This window comes from Poecilia reticulata, linkage group LG5, assembly GCF_000633615.1.
Source record: "Poecilia reticulata strain Guanapo linkage group LG5, Guppy_female_1.0+MT, whole genome shotgun sequence".
In the NCBI taxonomy this organism is placed as follows: Eukaryota; Metazoa; Chordata; class Actinopteri; order Cyprinodontiformes; family Poeciliidae; genus Poecilia; species Poecilia reticulata.
The window spans coordinates 32,181,664-32,199,711 of record NC_024335.1 but is presented as its reverse complement, the minus strand read 5'-3'; the positions used below and the strand labels follow the sequence as shown (position 1 = coordinate 32,199,711).

The window sequence follows — 18,048 nt, the reverse complement described above, 5'->3', positions numbered from 1 at the left end:
ATGTAAATGGAATATCCACTGGATTGAAGGTTTCAGATAAATGACCTCAACGAAACTCATAATCAAGCTAATACCACTGGCAGTCACTGATTTAGCTTTCAAGGACAACGTGACTCTGTGAGTCTTTCAAGTGGCGTGGCAAAGAGAACTGAAACTGAATCACTATGAAGATTATCCAACACCTCCTGATCGAGAAGTTCAGCAGACAAGTCAATGCTAAGCGCCACAAGCAAAGCTGTCAATGCCGCAGTGTATTTAGACAGGTGAAGCGAGAATGTCCAAGTGTGAACAGAAAGTCCAGAGTGAGCTGTCTACACATCCTACAGATCTAGGAAGGTTTTGCTCCAACATTCAGCATCAGACAACAACGGGTTAGTCAGGAGAAAAATGCACTCAAATTTCTTACATCGCCATTCATGTTTTATAATGTTTTTGTGTCGCCTTTTCGCAGTGGTGTTAGAAAAACAAGTAGAGGTGAAAATTATTTTCACACATTATCAGTTTATGGGTTTAAACAGTGTGCCTTTTTCTTCACCTCATTAAGTCAGATTAATAAAAACCTGACAAATTCACACAACGCTAAACCGGCAGTCGGCTAGTAAAGTCTGTCTCCTGAAGCTACTGACTGAGTTTGTCGCTGTGGTACAAGAAAATTGAATTAAAGTGAGTAAAATGTTCAATATCAATATGTCTGATAGCTCAGCCCAGAATAAAATACAGAGGTTCTGCATGTGACAGTGTTTTTGAAGACTTCTATTCATTAACCAGTTCCTTTTGAAAGAAACATCTGCTTAATGGGGATCTGCAGCAAGCCTAATAGGGCGATGCAAAAAGACTTCAATCCCATTTTGGCAATCTGTGTCGTTTAGCGCTGAAAGGCACGCTGGATGTCTGCGACGGCAGCGAGCTCTCAGCTTGCCCTGCTCTTTATTCCCCTCCCAGCTTCGTAGGAAACAGCTGAAAGCAATTCCTTGCTCTGCGTGAGGATGAAGAGTCCCTGCTCTCGATCTCTGATGTGTATGTGTAAGCAAACAGACAAACACACACACACACTCAATATCTCTCTGGCTGCACTGGGAACTTGGATCTGCTGCATAGGAGATTCCTGCTGCATTACGTCAGTTCTCTGCGGACGTTACCTGAGTCTCTCGTCGGTGCAGCCACAAAGGGGAGAGCACAGCCAAGTGGACATAAAAGCCCACATGGAGGAGAACATTTGCTGCACACATGCACTAAAGTTGGGCTCAAGATGCAAAATGAAAAAAACAAGAAGTGACTGGAGGTGTCAGCACAAATTTCAGCATAAGTAGGAAGTTTATGATTGAAATGATGCAATGCCTCACAAAAGTTTTCATGCCATGATGGAAATAGCATTTGATCTAATCCTGTTTCTCTTGAAATCAACAATTATCTCCTTTGATTTGTTCACATTTAGATGATTGTTCCCACACCATGACACAAAGCGGTCCACCAGCTCTCTGTATTCAGCCTCTTATCCATCACTGATAAACCCGACACCTGCAGAGTCATCTGAGTATTTCTGGAGATGACAAAAGTCAGACTTGTGCTAGAAGTCTGAAGTGTAAAGAGAGAAAAGGAATGGTGAGAGTACCCTGTGGTGCTCCTTGTTCGACACACAGTTCTTCACTCTTACAAGCTGTAGTTTGTTTAGCCACTTTTCCACTAGCCCCCCTCTAGCTGGTCTGGTCTCGCTCTGCCGAGGCGGAGCAAGACCTCCACTAGCAGATCTGGGTTCTTCCCAGGTGTTCTCAGATTTTTGCACCTACTTCAGGGGTAGTACTAGCAGCACTGATCAAGGTACAGCAACAAAACAATTTGATTGACAGCTGACCGCATTCATTGATTGGCTCGTGATTTACGGCACTGAAAACTGCAAACAGCATTCAGCTTTTAGAAGTTAACGTTTAGCTGTGGACCGTACGGGGCAGTTTAATTATAAGTTTAATCAGGAGCAGTGACAGGAACACATGCGGTAACTTTTGCAGCATCCTGCCCACCATAGTGAGGAACAGATCGAATAATGGAAAAGTTCACTACCTGGGGTAAAACTGAACCACACATTAATCGGTTAGTGCGCAACTTGCCAGTGGAAAAGCAGCTTTTGTTAGGTAGTCATACATCTATCAGTGGTTCTTAACCTGGGTTCGATCGAACCCCAGGGGTTCGATGAGTCGGTCTCAGGGGTTCAGCGGAGCCTCTGCCGCGGAGGTAAAGACACACTTGTGTAAAGTCGTGATGACGCGCCCCGCTTTGCCATCACTTGCTGCAGAGGATCACGTTACATTGCTTAGCCAATCAGTGCTGCGGAGGAGCACTGATTGAAGGAGTTCCACTCTCAACATGGATTTGAACTTGTGTCTTTAGTTACTTCAGCAAAGCTCACAGTTTTTACCAAATTCTGTAGCTTTTGGTGTACTACTAAATCTGCTCCTTAGTCGCATCTTTTCGGGGTTGCTACTGCCTCTAGTGTCGTGGGGATGGTAACACAACTAATATAATTACATTACTAAATCAGAATACCGCAGAGTCTTTATTATTTATTATTAGTTTTTCATTCTCTTAAGAATGTATAGCTAATTAAATGACCTAAACGAGACCTTAAAGTGGTTCCAGTTTCTCTCGATGGCCAACCTTTTGAAACTGTGGCAAATTTTAAATACCTTGGGTCGTTCCTGGACAGTCAGCTCAACTTTGCTGAAAACACTGACTATATTTTGAAGAACTGTTCTCAGAGACTCTACCTTTTAAGAAGACTTAGTGATCTTGGGGTGACCCAACTAGATTCTAGTTGGGTCACCCCTATGTCTTGAATTTGGGGGGGGGTTGGGGGGGGAATCACATTTTATTTATCACTGCAGAAGGGTTTAGTGAATGCGCATATGAAACTGGTGGGTTCGGTATCTCAAAAAAGGTTAAGAACCACTGAACTAGATGATTGTTAAAGTGTCCACCTGTGTCTCCTGTGTTTCTGCAGATAATAGTGGGTTTGTTGAAGGTGTATGATGGTGTCTCTGTTTCCATGGCAATAAGCAAACTGCAGGTGGTCTTAATTGCTTACTGAGGTGGGCCAGCCCAAGTCTCTCCAAGACCTTCATGATGTGGGTTGTCACTGCAACAGATTTATAGTTATTGATGACTGATGGGTGAGTTTTCTTCTCTACTGGAACCAACCAGGATATCCTCCATAACAACAGAACCTTCTCTTAGGTCAAGCTAAGTTTGAAGAGATGTTGCTCTGCAGCTTCAGAACTTCAGGACTCTGGAGCTGACACCATCTGAACTTGTAGCCTTGTACTGGTTCAGCCTCTCCAGCTGTGGTGCAATTCTAGAACTAAATACACTTTTTACATAGAGAAACTTGATTTTTTTTCATGGCTTATCTGTCTCATATTATACTGTAAGGACATAGTGACACTTTAGTTTTTCTGTGTTTTTTTCTGTGTAGTCCAGTACCCGATAAGTGATATTTTGTTACCAAATTCACTGTTGTCTTTGTGCAATGACAATAAATTAAGTCCAAGTCTAATTTATTGAATGGATCTGTAAAACTCAATGAAGCTTGGAGCTCAACATGTAAAAGTTCACTGGGTGTGAATACATTCGCAAGGCACTATAGACATATCTTGCATCAATTTAACCAAATACAAGCATGGATTTCTCAGAGTGACGATGTTCTGCCACAACTCATAAAAACCTAATATTTAAATCCACACAGCAGCGATATGAAGCCGGAGGATTTTCTATCAATTCTGCAGAGCCGGTATTACTCACTGTTATGGTCATTCATCATTACCATTAAGCCTGTCAACTCTATTGGGTATTAACCATGAATGCGTTTTGGAGAGCAGAATGATTGGAAATTAATTTCTGACCTAATTACTCCAGTTGGAAACGGCAGCCTGGCTCGTTGCTGCTCTCTCCAATTCCAGATGGCGTGACGGCATGAATCAAAATATGCTTCAAAAAATGCTGCTGAGTGTTGGAAAGCTGTCCTGGGCTAAACTCTAAAAGCCAGAGGTCAAAATGCCACTTGATCTGGGCCCTATGATTGAGTCCAGTATCAAATCAAAGGGGGCGTGTGACAAAGGGACTCTAAACACTGGAGCTTCATGTCAACAGATGACCCATTCCCTAAACTGATCCCTGGATAGGGATCAGATTTATTTACACATCGAAAAGGAAAGTGGAAGAGATACAAAGAGTCTGAGCTGTCAGGACCACTTATACCAGATTGGTGGGTAAATACAGATTCTCCCGCCCTCCAGAATACAGCTGTGGCCAGTCAATGGGCTGGCCCCTACACAGGACAGCACAAAGAAGCTGATTTCTACTTCATTAGCACCAGTGATGTGCGGTCGAGCTTCATAGATAGTGAGGCACTGACTTAATCATAATCAGATTTACAAATATATACTCCCTGCATGTTATTGTTTACCTATGGAGATTTTGTGCATGTGGACAACACTGGAGGGCAAAAAGACTTACATTCTTTTACATGTCATCCATAGCCGCGCTGCTGTCTAGAATAATTCCATTAACTCAATGAAACTTAGAAATGTAGGTATTATTAATTTAGTGTTATGCTACACAGTAAAGGGAAAACCCGTTGAAGTGCAACTCAAAACCACTTCTTTCTAGCTCTCTCTAGCGGCCAAGCTACAAGAGGACTCGTGGCCATAGCAACTGACACCAACGCAACTTTATGTTTCAGGATTCAACACCAAAAACACTCAAATATTTCCAACATAAAGAACAGAACATTCAGTACGTTGCAGTAGCTTGTTTTTAGACTTAAAGTTTATTTTGTGATTATTAATAAGTGATTCCTGTGGTAGATTATAGCTACCATTGCTATAAGCTAATCTAACAGCAGTTTGCAGGTTATTTTTTTTCTGCACATTTTTACACATACTCTCTGCAAAACGCACATTTCATTAAAAAACTTAAAATTTATTGCCATTTTACCTTTACTTATAGATGAAGTCCATGTGCTGCTCATTCTGCACAAAAATATCAGTTCATCCAAAACCAAGTCTATCCTCGACACAAGTTGAGAAAAGGTGGCAAAAAAAGCAGAAAAGGCCGTTCCTAGCAGGACATCCAGAAAGCCTGCCTTTTCTTGTATACCACTTTGTTTGAAAAGAGCGGCTACCCTTCTGTCTCGTAGTTTGAAGCAAACCTTTCAGCTCTGCCTCACCTGCCACCCCTGACCACACATCACTGATTAGCACCCATGTCCACAGCCATCTGTCAGGTGACATATATATCAGATTTAGCAGACAGTAAGAAAGGAGTTTGTGGAGAAAAAAATAAAACTCACACACAAGACTTCTAACTCTTCAATTGAAATATATGGCTAACTGTTAAAATCATAAGCATGCCATTTAAGGTTTGATGGCGAGCCACTTAAACCTTCTGACTGACGCCATTCTTCATACTCAGCCAAGACTAATGCTATTCGAGCTGTCAATCAAGCCATTAAGCTTAACTTGGCCCATTTATCTACAACTGCGCTCCTGACTGAGATGCTCTGTCTCAGAAAGCAGTGCAAGGGGAAGAAGAGGACGAGGGGAAAATAAAGGCCTGAAAGTCAACCAGTCAAATAGAAAAAGAAACCAACGAGACCCATATACTGAGACTTTAGCTTTATTACTCAACTGTCACTGGTTCAAGTCCCAGCCAGATTACCTTTCGTCCCCCCACTCTCACAAGCTGCTTTCTGGTCACTGTCAATCAAAGGCCGAAAAAGACTTTTTTTTAAAAAAACGACCAGTCCGCTGTTGTGGTACCGAGGTGGAGCGCTCCACCCACATACAGAGGACTCAATCCTTGACAAGGCTGTCGAGGGTTTGAGTCCTGGCCGTTGACCTTTGTCACAGCCCACTTTTCTGTCACCTAGTAGGCCACAAGAATCTATAAAATCCTTTAAAAAAATAAAGCATGACCATCTGCCAATTCTTTCTGCAAAACTGTGCAATGTTTAATCTAAATCTGCTCTTAATCTGATGACATTGGAGTGCTGCACTTCCACTGTAGCAGTGAACACCGTGCCAGCTTAAACAGAGGATGTGCAGGAATTAGCAGGCTGGATGGCACAATTAAACACCCTAGCAAGAGTTCACAAGTTATCACCTTTGTGTGGAGAAAATGCTAAAAAGGCTATTGACATCACAGAAATTAAGGAGAGATTGGATAAGAATGGGAAGTGACTGCAAAAAGAGAAGCTGAATTAAAAGCAGAATGAAGATGGTGGGCGAAGATGAGCTGCGTTCCAACTCGCCACATACTGCACTGTGAATTCTGGTGTTTAAACTGGCCGAGAGGCAGAGCAGAGATGAAGCGATTAGAGAAGGTCCAAGTTCAATCCCTGATAATGGTAAGTATCTTTTCCGCTAAAGAGCCTGAGGCACTTTAACAAAGAGTGTAGCTCACTAACAAATGAGTGAGTTACACTCATTTGTTAGTCCTCTGTCTCACTCTCCCAGAGGAGGACAGCAGGGGAAAAAAGCTCAAGTGTCCTTTTGAGTATTAATGTGTTGTTAGACAACCATGACAGTGTCTGGCACATACAATAGCCGGCTATATGGTTTCTGTTTACAGATCTGCATATGAACTGTTTCAAGTGTGTCTAGGGAAGATTTCAAGTGGTAGTCCAGGCAACAGAAAAATGGTGAAAACACTATCTTCACTGCACGGCACGTACAATGCGCACCCCTGAAAGTGCAAGCTTAGGTATAGGTTATATTTGCGATTTGCACAAGCAGATCAAATGAGGTGGCTTTAAAACTTGACTCATACCTTACTGAAGCATTCTCCAAAGGGACATGTTTTCTCACAGGGGGTAAATATAAATATAGGTGAAGCTTCTCTAAAAGAACACCTTCCAAATCGTCCAGTTTGAGTGAGAAACTGGATGATTTGGAAGTCCAGTTTCCACACTGAGGTAAATTTCAGAGAGCCAGCCGCAACAGCAGCCAAGGTGCAGAGGCGCCAATGGTGTGATTTCTACACACGGCCAGCATCATGCCATGTTCAATGCATCAACTATAAAACTGCCTTTGTGGAATGATTCTGCTCTGCAGTCCGGGGTTACTGGTGTATTAAAAAACTGCTTTAAACAATTAAAAATAAATAAATAAATAAAAAACAAAAAATTTTTAGCCTGGTGGGGCTTCAAATGGCTTCTAGTATACCAGAGGAAACCCTGGTTATTGCATCTAATACCTGCTGAAAGGAAGGATCTTTGATAATACTCATTTATGCACCTAGGATGCAGAGCCCAAATTTGCTTTGTGCAGGATGTTGCAAGCAAATAAATAATAATAAATAATAAAAAAATATATAAAATTTTGTTGATGATTGTGGACACTGAAATTAATTCTGAGTCTGGAATTACTACTGTTGCTTCTGATTATTGTAAAGTCTATGTGCATGGTTCTAGAAAAATGGTGGCTCCATAGGTTTCTTTGGCGATGAGTCACCCTGGGGTTCAAGCCGAGCCACTAAAATGTATCTAGTCTGCAACAAGTGCTTGTTATTATAAGGGAGAGAGCTGCCGTTAACAAAATTGATTATTGCTGCTATTTAACCTTGAGAGCTACTAGGTTAATTGCCTTAATAATTGAAAAGGGCGATAACTTTTGGACTGTAGGCAGTCAGAGGCTAGACGAGTCCTCCCGCCACCAGCTTAAATAGAATGTTTTCTAGACTATCCATGGAGTAAAAGCCCTAGGAACTAGAGACTTTCCTGACCCATTAACTGGAGAACTGGGCAATAGTCAGTCTGTGAGATTTGAGAAGGTTAAGGTGGGGCTGGCTATTGCGCAATAACAAACAAACTGTTCAATCGTCTTGGGCCTTCTTTGTCGCACCTTCCTCTTTATGATGCGCCAAATGTTCTCTATAGGTGAAAGACCTGGACTGCCGGCTGACCATTTCAGTACCCGGATCCTTCTCCTACGTAGCCATGATGTTGTGATTGCTGCAGAATGTGGTCTAACATTATCTTGTTAAAAAATGCAGGGTCTTCCCTGAAAGAGATAACATGTAGATGGGAGCATATGTTGTTCTAGAACCTGAACATAGTTCTCTGCATTAATGGTGCCTTTCCAGACATGCAAGCTGCCCATGCCACAAGCACTCATGCAACCCATAGCATCAGTGATTCAAGCTTCTGAATGGAGAGTTGATAACAACTTGGGCTATCCTTGTCCTCTCTGGTCCGGATGACATGGTGTCCCAGCGTTCCAAAAAGGATAGGACTTCAAATCATGATTCATCTGACCACAGAACAGTCTTCCATTTTGCCCGGAGATCACGAGCATCCAGTAGAGTTTTACGGCACAGCGATTGTTCCAGATTCTCTGAATCTTTTGATGATGTTATGATGATGATAACTTAAAAATCTTTGCTATTTTACACTGCGTAACACCATTCTGCTATTGCTGCGCTATCTTTCTGCGCAACAATGGTGGAATTGGTGATCCTCTTACCATCTTGGCTTCAGACAAGAAGCTCTTTTTATATCCAATCATGTTGTCATTTGACATGAGTTAATTGGTCTTCCAGCTGTTTGTTATATGCTTAACTTCCTTTTTCCAGCCACTTATTGCTACCTGTCCCAACTTTTATGGGATTTGTAGACACTGTGAAATTTTGAATCAACATATTTTTCCTTTAAAATGTTACATTTACTCAGATTAAACTTTTGATCTGCCATCTATGTTCTATTACGAATAAAATTTGCCATCTCCACATCATTGCATTCAGTTTTTATTCACAATTTGTTTAGTGTGAAAACTTTTTTTGGAATCCGGTTTGTATTTAATTACACAGTTTTTTCATGTCTGTATGGAAGCCCATTTCCGCCATGAAAGAAAAATAAAAGACCAACAGGAAGTCATAATTTCGACTTTCAAAGTCATAAATATGAGATTAAAAGTCATAATTTTGACTTTCAAAGTCATAATTTCGACTTTTAATTTCAATTTTAAAGTCATAATTGCGATTCAACGTCATAATTCCGACATTATAAGTCATAATTATGACTTTCAAAGTCATAATTTCGACTTTTAAAGTCATAATTATGAGATTCAACGTCATAATTTCGACTTTGAAAGTCATAATTTCGACTTTGTAAGTCATAATTGTGACTTTCAAAGTTATAATTTTGACTTTGAAAGTCATAATTATGAGATTCAAAGTCCTGATTTTGACTTTCAAAGTCATAGCTATGACTTTGAAAGTCATAACTTTCGGGCATCGGTGGACTTTGCCCGCCCACAGAGTCAGCTGTGGCCGCCCCCCGTTTACTGGAAGCTGTTTGTCGTTTCTACCTCAGAGTGGCCAACTGTCTGATATTCCTATATTAATTTGATACGGTAGGGGCTTCTGTACTTCCCATATTTGTGCACTCCGTCACGTTTTTCAGCAGTTAAAATTGTTTAATCGGTTGTTAATATGTCGTAACCTGTTTTTCTGAGCCACATTCAAACGCAACATAAACGCTTAGACGCCCGTGTTGAGTTTACCCAAAAATAAGTCGATGCCCTTCCTTGTTAACTCGTGTGGAGCCGGGGCTGCGTCTCAACTCAAATCTGCAGGGTACCACAACGCATATGGGCAAGGCACAATCGCAGTATTATGTTCAAGACCACCTAACCCGAGACCAAGACAAGACCAAGACCAGAGTGTTTCGAGACCGAGACAAGACCAAGACTTTTAGGGTCCAAGATCAAGTCAAGACCAAGACCGAGGGAAGTCTAGACCGAGTCAAGACCAAGACCAAGACCAGCGACCCACACTACATGACACAATAAAATGTAAAATATGATCAAAATTGCTTCTCAAAATGATCTGAAATATCCATATTCCCATAAAAACACCTAGATATTAAATACTTAATAAATTTTACCAATATTAAATATTCCACCTCTGTGCGACAATGTGTGATGGTCTTGTGCCATCCCTAAAAAGATAACGCCCTGGGCATTTGCCCATATTGGTCATGTAAGAAACCACCACTGTCTGCACCATTAAACATAGTAATTGAGGCAATGCCCTGACGATAAATAACGCCCAACTATGAACACTGACCAAGGAGCAACAAGCAAGAAGTAACCAAACAGAAGGCGCTCATCGTGACTGTTTTCACTCTCTCTCCCGGTACATGAAGCCAGGTAGTCTGACACCATGGCACACATTACAGCTGCCACTTTGAACAAAAACAATCAAAGAGCAATGTGAATTCTGTGCGTGCTCTTTCGTTCTTGTGTTTTTGTTATTTAATTCAAATATCAACGTACGTAATTAAATAAAATTATGCAGTGTACACAGAGCATTTACAAGAACAAAGAACGGGTGTTCTGTCAGGTCAGATGGTCATACGCTTAGCACGAACTCACGGGGTTCTGTCAGATCAGCATACGTTGTCAGATAGTCGTACGCTTAGCTCAGACATGCATACGCTGTCCTTACCATATGATTTTATTTAATCAGCAACATAGAATCATGACGTAGATCATCATACACTTTGTTATTAACAGTTATATGGCATCCTGACTTAGCGGTTAAGTAGGTTATTGAGTTTTACACGGGCGTGTGTTGTTGTTGACCGCAGCTGCAGCTAGACCCTGCTTTAAATACACTTTGAAACCACGACAATGCATGTATATCTATCTAGTTATCATATTATGTCATATTATAAACAATTTAATGACTTATTTTTGTCATAACTTGCTGCGTATGCTGAACTGACAACTCCACTGACGGTCAGACTTCTTAATGCGCATGCGCTGGCATACTCACTGCATGTATGCTATCCTGACAGCGTATGGCTATCTGACAGAACAACGGCTATATCTGTCAGACATGTCATTACCATAAGATTTCATTTAATCAGCAATATAGAATCATGACGTAGATCGTCATACACTTTGTTATTAACAGTTGTATGGCATCCTGACTTAGCGGTTAAGTGAGTTTTACAGGGGCGTGTGTTGTAGCTGACTCCAGCTGCAGCTCGACCCTGCTTTAAATACACTTTGAAACCACGACAACACATGTATATCTTATTATTAAGATAGTTATTATTGAAAACAATTTAATGACTTATTTTCATCATAACTTTCTGCGTATGGTGAACTGACAACTCCTCTGACGGTCTGACTTAATGCGCATGCACAGGCATGGTACTCACTGCCTGTATGCTATTCTGACAGCGTAGGTAATCTGATAGAACAACGGCTCTCAGTGAGTGACACTCCAGTCCTAACTAAGTAAAGAGCCATGGAGAAGAATCGACTGTTTCTGAATGTCACATCACTATATTGCAGACTTTTGGACACAGCGTTGTCCCATATATGAAACAAGTCAGTCTACACCTCTGCACAATAATTCAGGCAGTGAGTGACTTTTTTTCATCACAAATGCTTATGTGTCTCTGTACAGCTAGCTTTGCTAACATCATGTCAATAAAGCTACTTTGAGCTACTTTTCTAAGTGTCGAAAAAAGTTAGACGTAGTCCCCACCGTCTGTGAAAGCGAAGCGATGTTGAGTTAGCTGTGGCCATCGGATTTCTTATTATTTATGCAGCTCTATTCTATTACTGACGATTAGACAGACATTTTCTGCCGCTGAGAGAAAACCACTGCGCATGTCTTGGAGCGCCGCGTGTGAGTGAAAGGTGGGAAGCGGGAGGGGGGATTAACAGAAACACGTAATTGCTTGGATTTTAATCGGTGCGTTTTGCATCCACTGAAAACAAAGATGTTAACGAATAAACTGGACAGTATGCTGTACGTTTAGTGATATTTTCACAGTTGCGGTCTCGACTGGTCTTGAAATAAAATGCCGAGACCGAGACCAAATGCAGTTGAGTCCGAGACGAGGCCGAGATCATCAAAAAATGGTCTCGAGATTGGCCTCGAGACCAAGACCAACTTCGAGTACCACAACACTGCACAATAGTATGCGATGATTGGCTGCGCAGCGTAAGTGAACCGTATCGTTGTGAGTCACAGGCTGGAGACCTGTGACTCACCGAGTTAGATCATATGTTATTGGTCCATAGTCAAAACTGATGTCCGAGCTCAATATCCAGTTTACGTTGGATCTAATTTTATGCGCTGCATAGACTTTATTGTGCGCTGAGAATGTGCGAGCAGTGCGCGATTGCGCAAGCGCACAGCTTAGAGGGAACATTGATGAGGACCACGAGCAGAATTTGATTTACGGACCCCTGTTGCTAAGAACATCAGTACCACTTACTGCATTTCACCATAGATTTAATAGAGTCTGGGAGAGGGAGTCTTGTTTAATTGGCCATGTCTAAACGCAATCAGTGATAATTGTTGTTTACTGAGATATATTTGTGAGCAAACAGAGCTCAAACTCAGAGATTATACTCACATTATCAGACTATTGCTATGGTAACAAAAAATCTACGAAAATTGCTCTTTGCACTTTTACAAAGCAAAGTTGCCAGATCTTTAAAATCTTACATTTAAATGTTACACAATTTAAAATCTTTTATTTATTTATGCTGAAACCATTAAATCAAATTTAACAGCATTGATATTCTCACTAAACGTTAACTTTCTATATATGTGGTCTGTGTTAAAATATTAGCATTTACGGGGCCACTGAAGGCCTGGGGTGCCTTAAGCAGCTGCTGAATTAATTTGGATTTAACAGAAGTGCAAATAATTGATATTTATTTTAATTGCATTTTTTATTTGTTGGTTTTAAGACTATAGTTGTGTGTTTAAATAGCATTTCACTGACAATGTTTTGTAACATAATTACCCAGTGATATTTTTATATTTCTTGCCAACATCTTTTAATATAAAAACATTTTTTCTTATACTGAAAAAAATGCTCTTACTATATAGTGTGTTATTCTTACTTTTGTTTTTGTATTTGTGTAAATCTACATGCTTCTACTTGCCAGTCACTTTGCTGCTGGTACACCTGAATTTCCCCACTAAGGAAAAATAAAGGTCTATTCTATTTCAGCACAAGTAGCAAGTTGCAGTGTTACTATTTTTAAAGTAAGTGAAAATAATTACTTGGAATATTTGGAAAATCTGTCTTTGCTCCACCACTAAAAAACACAGAATCTACACTAATTGAAGTTTGCATTGTTCTTGCGATTAAGCAATGCATTATTCAAGCTCATCTCTCCTGACACCCAAATAACAGGAGCATGGACAACAATTTTGATGGAAAAGAGCTTAGTAAATTGTGTAGATTTCTTCTTTGTATATTTTCAAGAGAATTGCATACAGAGCGCCAAATCTATGTTAAAATTATTACAAAATGGCACCATGGTGCGTATCCCATATGGTGCTGACTAGAGGTTATAAATGATGATGTTTCCTTCTCCACAACAAGGAGGTGCAGAAGTCTCCTCCTAAGATGCTAAAATGAGGTGGTTTTCGGCTGTATCAAAATTTGTACATTTATCAGTATGTGACTACATTTGTTGTATAGGTAGATTTTATGCAAACACGACAAAGTCAACTAAGCAAATATGGGAAGAAATGCTCATACAACAACCATGTTTTATGCACTTTTCAGGAGAATAGGAAGTTCTCTTTATTTACTTTTAATAAAGTAGGTCTACGTTTAGCCCTAACTCCAGATCATATAAAATAAAAAAACTCACCAGATATCCCTTTCTGCTCCGTAGTAGGACTCAGCTTAGACCACCATGGTGTAAACTTCAGCAAGCGATTTATCTCATCGTCTTCAAACAAGTCAGCTCTGAAAAGACGGGAGATGTTAGCAGTCCCAAGCAACAGAGAAAATAAGGTTGGGGATTAATAACCTTTACTCACAAATAATGGTCAGAAGAGAAAGCCAATGCCTCTGCCTCCAGCCGAGCCCGACGTCTCTCGGATGCCAAAGTCTCCTCTGGGTTCTTGACATCAATCACGTCACTGAGTTCCTCCTTCAAGATATTCAGCATCACAGAAATATATTTGTATAAAACCTCCGAATTTAAAAATTTTGAATGTTTCTCTGCAAAACCAACCTGCAATCGTGCAAACACTCCGGATCTTTGATTAGCGAAACCGTATTTCTGCATGGTTCCCAGCTCTTCTTCAGATTGATCTGTGTAAACTTCCTGTTCCAGCTGCCAGTCAAACTCTTCTTCATCCTCCTCCTCACCATCTCCTGTGGTTTCACTGACTGTTTCCAGAGAAACAGGCAGTGAACTTGACTTGAACTTGACTCCTCGGAGTCAAGTTCAATCCTTCAACAGTCAAATGTTGCAACATTTACCTAAATTCAAAAGTGACTTCTTAAACACATAATTCCGGGACTCACCGGCACTCATATCTTCCACCAGAGGTTTTGCTGATTGGGAGCCTTTTGGTGCGAGGAGACTAGTGAGCATTTGAAGCCCTCCGAAGTGCTCCCCTCTTGTTTCCTTATTGACCTTAAGTGTGAAAACACCTACAGCAAGGTAACATGAAAGGAGAATTATAACCCTTTCAGAACTCCAGAGAAATAAGATCCAAACATCCAGAATACATTTATGTAAGCACACTTCCAGGAAGATTGCTTGTTAATTAAATATAGCATAAAATGAATTTGATGACTTGGTAGAGATAGGGGGTGGTAATTATAAACAGAGGACTTTCAGCTTGACAATATAAAGTGCAGCCAAGTTGCCCTCCCACCAACATCCTTTGGTGTGGATGCAATTACTGCAAAGACAACATTTTTTAGTTTCTATAAAGTGTTTAAAAATGAGAGCAGAGGAAGCACAGATATGTAGGGATCTGTTTAAATTTGAACTGTATTTACTATTATATGTTGACTCGTCTGTCATTGATTCAGGCTGCAAGAAACTGAGAGAGCCAGACGTTCAGCAGATAAAGTTAAGTTATAGCCATCATATTTGCATGCATTCATCATGCTGGATGGATGCATGTTGGCAAGCTTTGGTGGAATTTCAAAGTTTGATTAAGGGTAAAGATCCTTTAGGAAAACAAATGGCTATTGCTGTTTTAGCAATAGTATTGGCACAAATATAAAATAGAAATTAAAGCCACAGTAGGTAAGTTTAATTGTATTTTTGACATATTTGTTAAAACTGTCACTATGTCATGACAGTATGCAATATGAGACAGATAAAATGAGGAAAAAAATCCAGCTCCTCTGCCTCCTCCCTATGATCCAACTGCCATTTGCAAAAATACACCCAGTCAGAGCCAACAAATCAGAGCCAGGAAGATGGTCTAAGTGCTGTCAATCATGCTTGTATACACAGTGCTCACATCGTTCCCTTAGCTCTCTGCTATGGTACAGCTCCTCCCCCCACAGCGGTGAGAATGACCACCGATGAGTAAACAGTTTTCTGTGACATTAAGTCGTTTTTCCAGCACCAGTTTTAAGTGTTTGCAATGTTCAGGTAAAGTCCATCATTTATGAAAGTTGCGTATGCATAAAACATATGTAACTTTGCAAATAGAAGCTACAATTTTTACAAATATTTTTTGGAATTACAAAACTTGCACAATTACAATACTTTTGATGATTTGTTTTTTCTTTTTTGTATCTAAAATCTAAGAATCCTATGGAGTACCTACTTTTACTGACCTTAAAAGACATTAGCTCATTTGAAGTAGACTGTTTATATACCTAAAAAGGTCAAACATGACTGATGAGTTCAACAATGTAACCACACCACAGAGATGGTTGCTTTAAAGATCTCATAAAATGTCAATGCACCCAAGTGTTGCAGCTTGAACCAATTTGCAAGAGAAGGTGACTAATTGCTTAAGAATGGAGATCCTTCGAAGCTGGACGTTAATGATTGCTCATTAGAAGACTAAACAAGGACACTCATTAGCAGAAGCTTTATTAGCAAACATTGCAGGCTCATACTGACATTTTGTTAGCTGCAAATATGCTGACACTTGGGTAAAAGACATATCACTGATGAAGAAGGCAGACACTACTATACAAATGTCAGAAATAATTATGTGACACTAAAATTCAAATACGTATTATATAAAAAAAGAAAAATAAATAGAAAAGTCACACATGATCTGATATGTGTGATCCATTATCAGATCAATATCTGCTTTTGTTACCCCAAAAGCAAATAGATTGCCCCTGGCTAGTAACCATTGTAGTATCACAGAAGGTTCCAGTGGGCATTTAAATGAGTGGAATAACATGATCAGTTAAGTCAATTAAGAATTGCTGGTTTACCAAATCAGCCATTCACAAATCAGCCCCAAGGCATCACTAGCCAAGGACCAATCATTAAAAGCAGCCAAAGCCCTGTCCCAGAATCTTGTTGGAATGTAACAAATATCAACAACAGTGGTTAAACAAAACTTTGAACTTATGTTGTGCATTAAAGCTTTTCTTTACTCTGCCCCCATGCACTAAATGTGCATTCACACCAGCCTTGTTTAGTCTGCTGTAATCAAATTCTAGTTTGTTTCCCTAGAAACTCCAGCTCTTTTGGGGAGGTTTGAATGCTCTGGCATGGTTCGAATGCATATGTGAACGCCAAGTGGACTGGAGACCACTCCAAAAGCAGGAAGTTGACTATAGCACAGAGTATTCTGGGTAAATACAACCAAAACAAACGTGTGTGTTACTGGTAGCAGGAGAAATGATTTATGGTCTTTTGCCAAAGACAAAGGAAAAGTCCTACAACCGCTGAAATTTGACACCACTCCATTTTGCAAAGAAGGATGTCAAGCTCAGTGTCTTCTTCAAAGGTTTTTGTGCTGTTTCCTTCAGTTGTTCTTGGTGCAGCACCACCACAGGTGAAGGGAGGGAGCAGGTTTTTCATTTGGTTTATTTGACATGGTGCAGTGAGAAAGCAAACTGAAAATGTAACAAATGTTGCAATTCATGATTGGTTTTTGGAATAATCTGAACAGAGGTTTTGAACAAACCAGAAATTTGCAAGTCTTTCATGACTGAAACGTATTATTTCAATAATGATCCGACCCACCTTTATCAATGTCAAACGTAGCCTTTTCTGTTCCATCTTCAACAATTCTTCCAGGAAGACTTAATCTAACAGTAATAAGAGTTTGTATATTAGAAACAAAATCAGCAAAACACAGAAAAACAAACTTAAAATCAATCACAGCTGACATTACATGCAAGTTATATTTGAAGCCTTTTTGCACTGCAGGGCTGGCCTGGTCCTATTGTCCTCTGGCCCTGAATGTTTTGCATTGAGCGGAGTACGATGTCAAAGGTGAAGGTTAATCAAATTCCTGATAAAGCTGTCGAGGCTATCTACCCAGAGACCATGGAGCAGTTTTGCTCTTGGTTGTCCCATCCAGCTGATTCGGTACATATTTTTGCATCCAGCTGATTCGGTACATGTGAATAATCTAAAGGAACGAAGGATTTATCTTACCCTACAAAAAAAAGGGGAAAAAATCTCATCTGAGTGTTCTGTCTGGTCCTGCTGAACTACTGCTGTAGCTTGTGGGATTCCTCTCCTGGAGGAGGAGTTACTTGCTTTTGTTAGAAAAATTTATAATAAAAAAAAATATATATTTTGTCATTAATTTAACCTGGATTGCAAGTGTCTCTGTTGCTCTGAGCATTTCACTGGCGGAGCAAATTTATTCCTAAAAGATAAGTTTATATTTTGTGCATTTAAAGCCGGGAGAGCGGACCAATCACATCGCTGGCGCCTCTGCGCGTTGAAGCCCGCGCTGCCGCTGCTTGATCTATTAAGCGCACCTCCTTTCACTCAAACTGGACACAGACTGAGCTGTATGGATATTTACATCAACCGCCTGTGAGGAATTATTTTTCTTTAGCAAACTCCACATTGAGGTAAGAGTTTAAAACTCACTGCGTTAGCTCTGGTTGTACAGCTCTATGTGAATTGCAAGAATAACCTGTACTCGCGCTTTCAGACGTGCACATTGAGAGATCGGTGAGAATGATTTATCTTTATGAACAAACAATTATGAGCCATTTACATCTCAACACGCTGCCCAGCTGATTTTATAAATATAAATATATAT

General features: G+C 40.2%; 1 protein-coding gene across 4 annotated transcripts in view; it reads right to left on the bottom strand.

Moving 5' to 3' along the window:
- shq1 (SHQ1, H/ACA ribonucleoprotein assembly factor) overlaps positions 1-18,048 on the bottom strand; it is a 96,938-nt gene that overhangs the window by 62,257 nt on the left and 16,633 nt on the right. For all 4 annotated transcript variants that reach the window (XM_008410596.2, XM_008410595.2, XM_008410597.2 and 1 more), the window contains 5 exons: positions 17,010-17,074; positions 14,354-14,482; positions 14,058-14,215; positions 13,861-13,973; positions 13,689-13,786 (listed from right to left, as the gene is read on the bottom strand). In XM_008410596.2, coding sequence (XP_008408818.1) covers positions 13,689-13,786; positions 13,861-13,973; positions 14,058-14,215; positions 14,354-14,482; positions 17,010-17,074 — 563 coding nt within the window. The remainder of the gene's footprint in view (positions 1-13,688; positions 13,787-13,860; positions 13,974-14,057; positions 14,216-14,353; positions 14,483-17,009; positions 17,075-18,048) is intronic.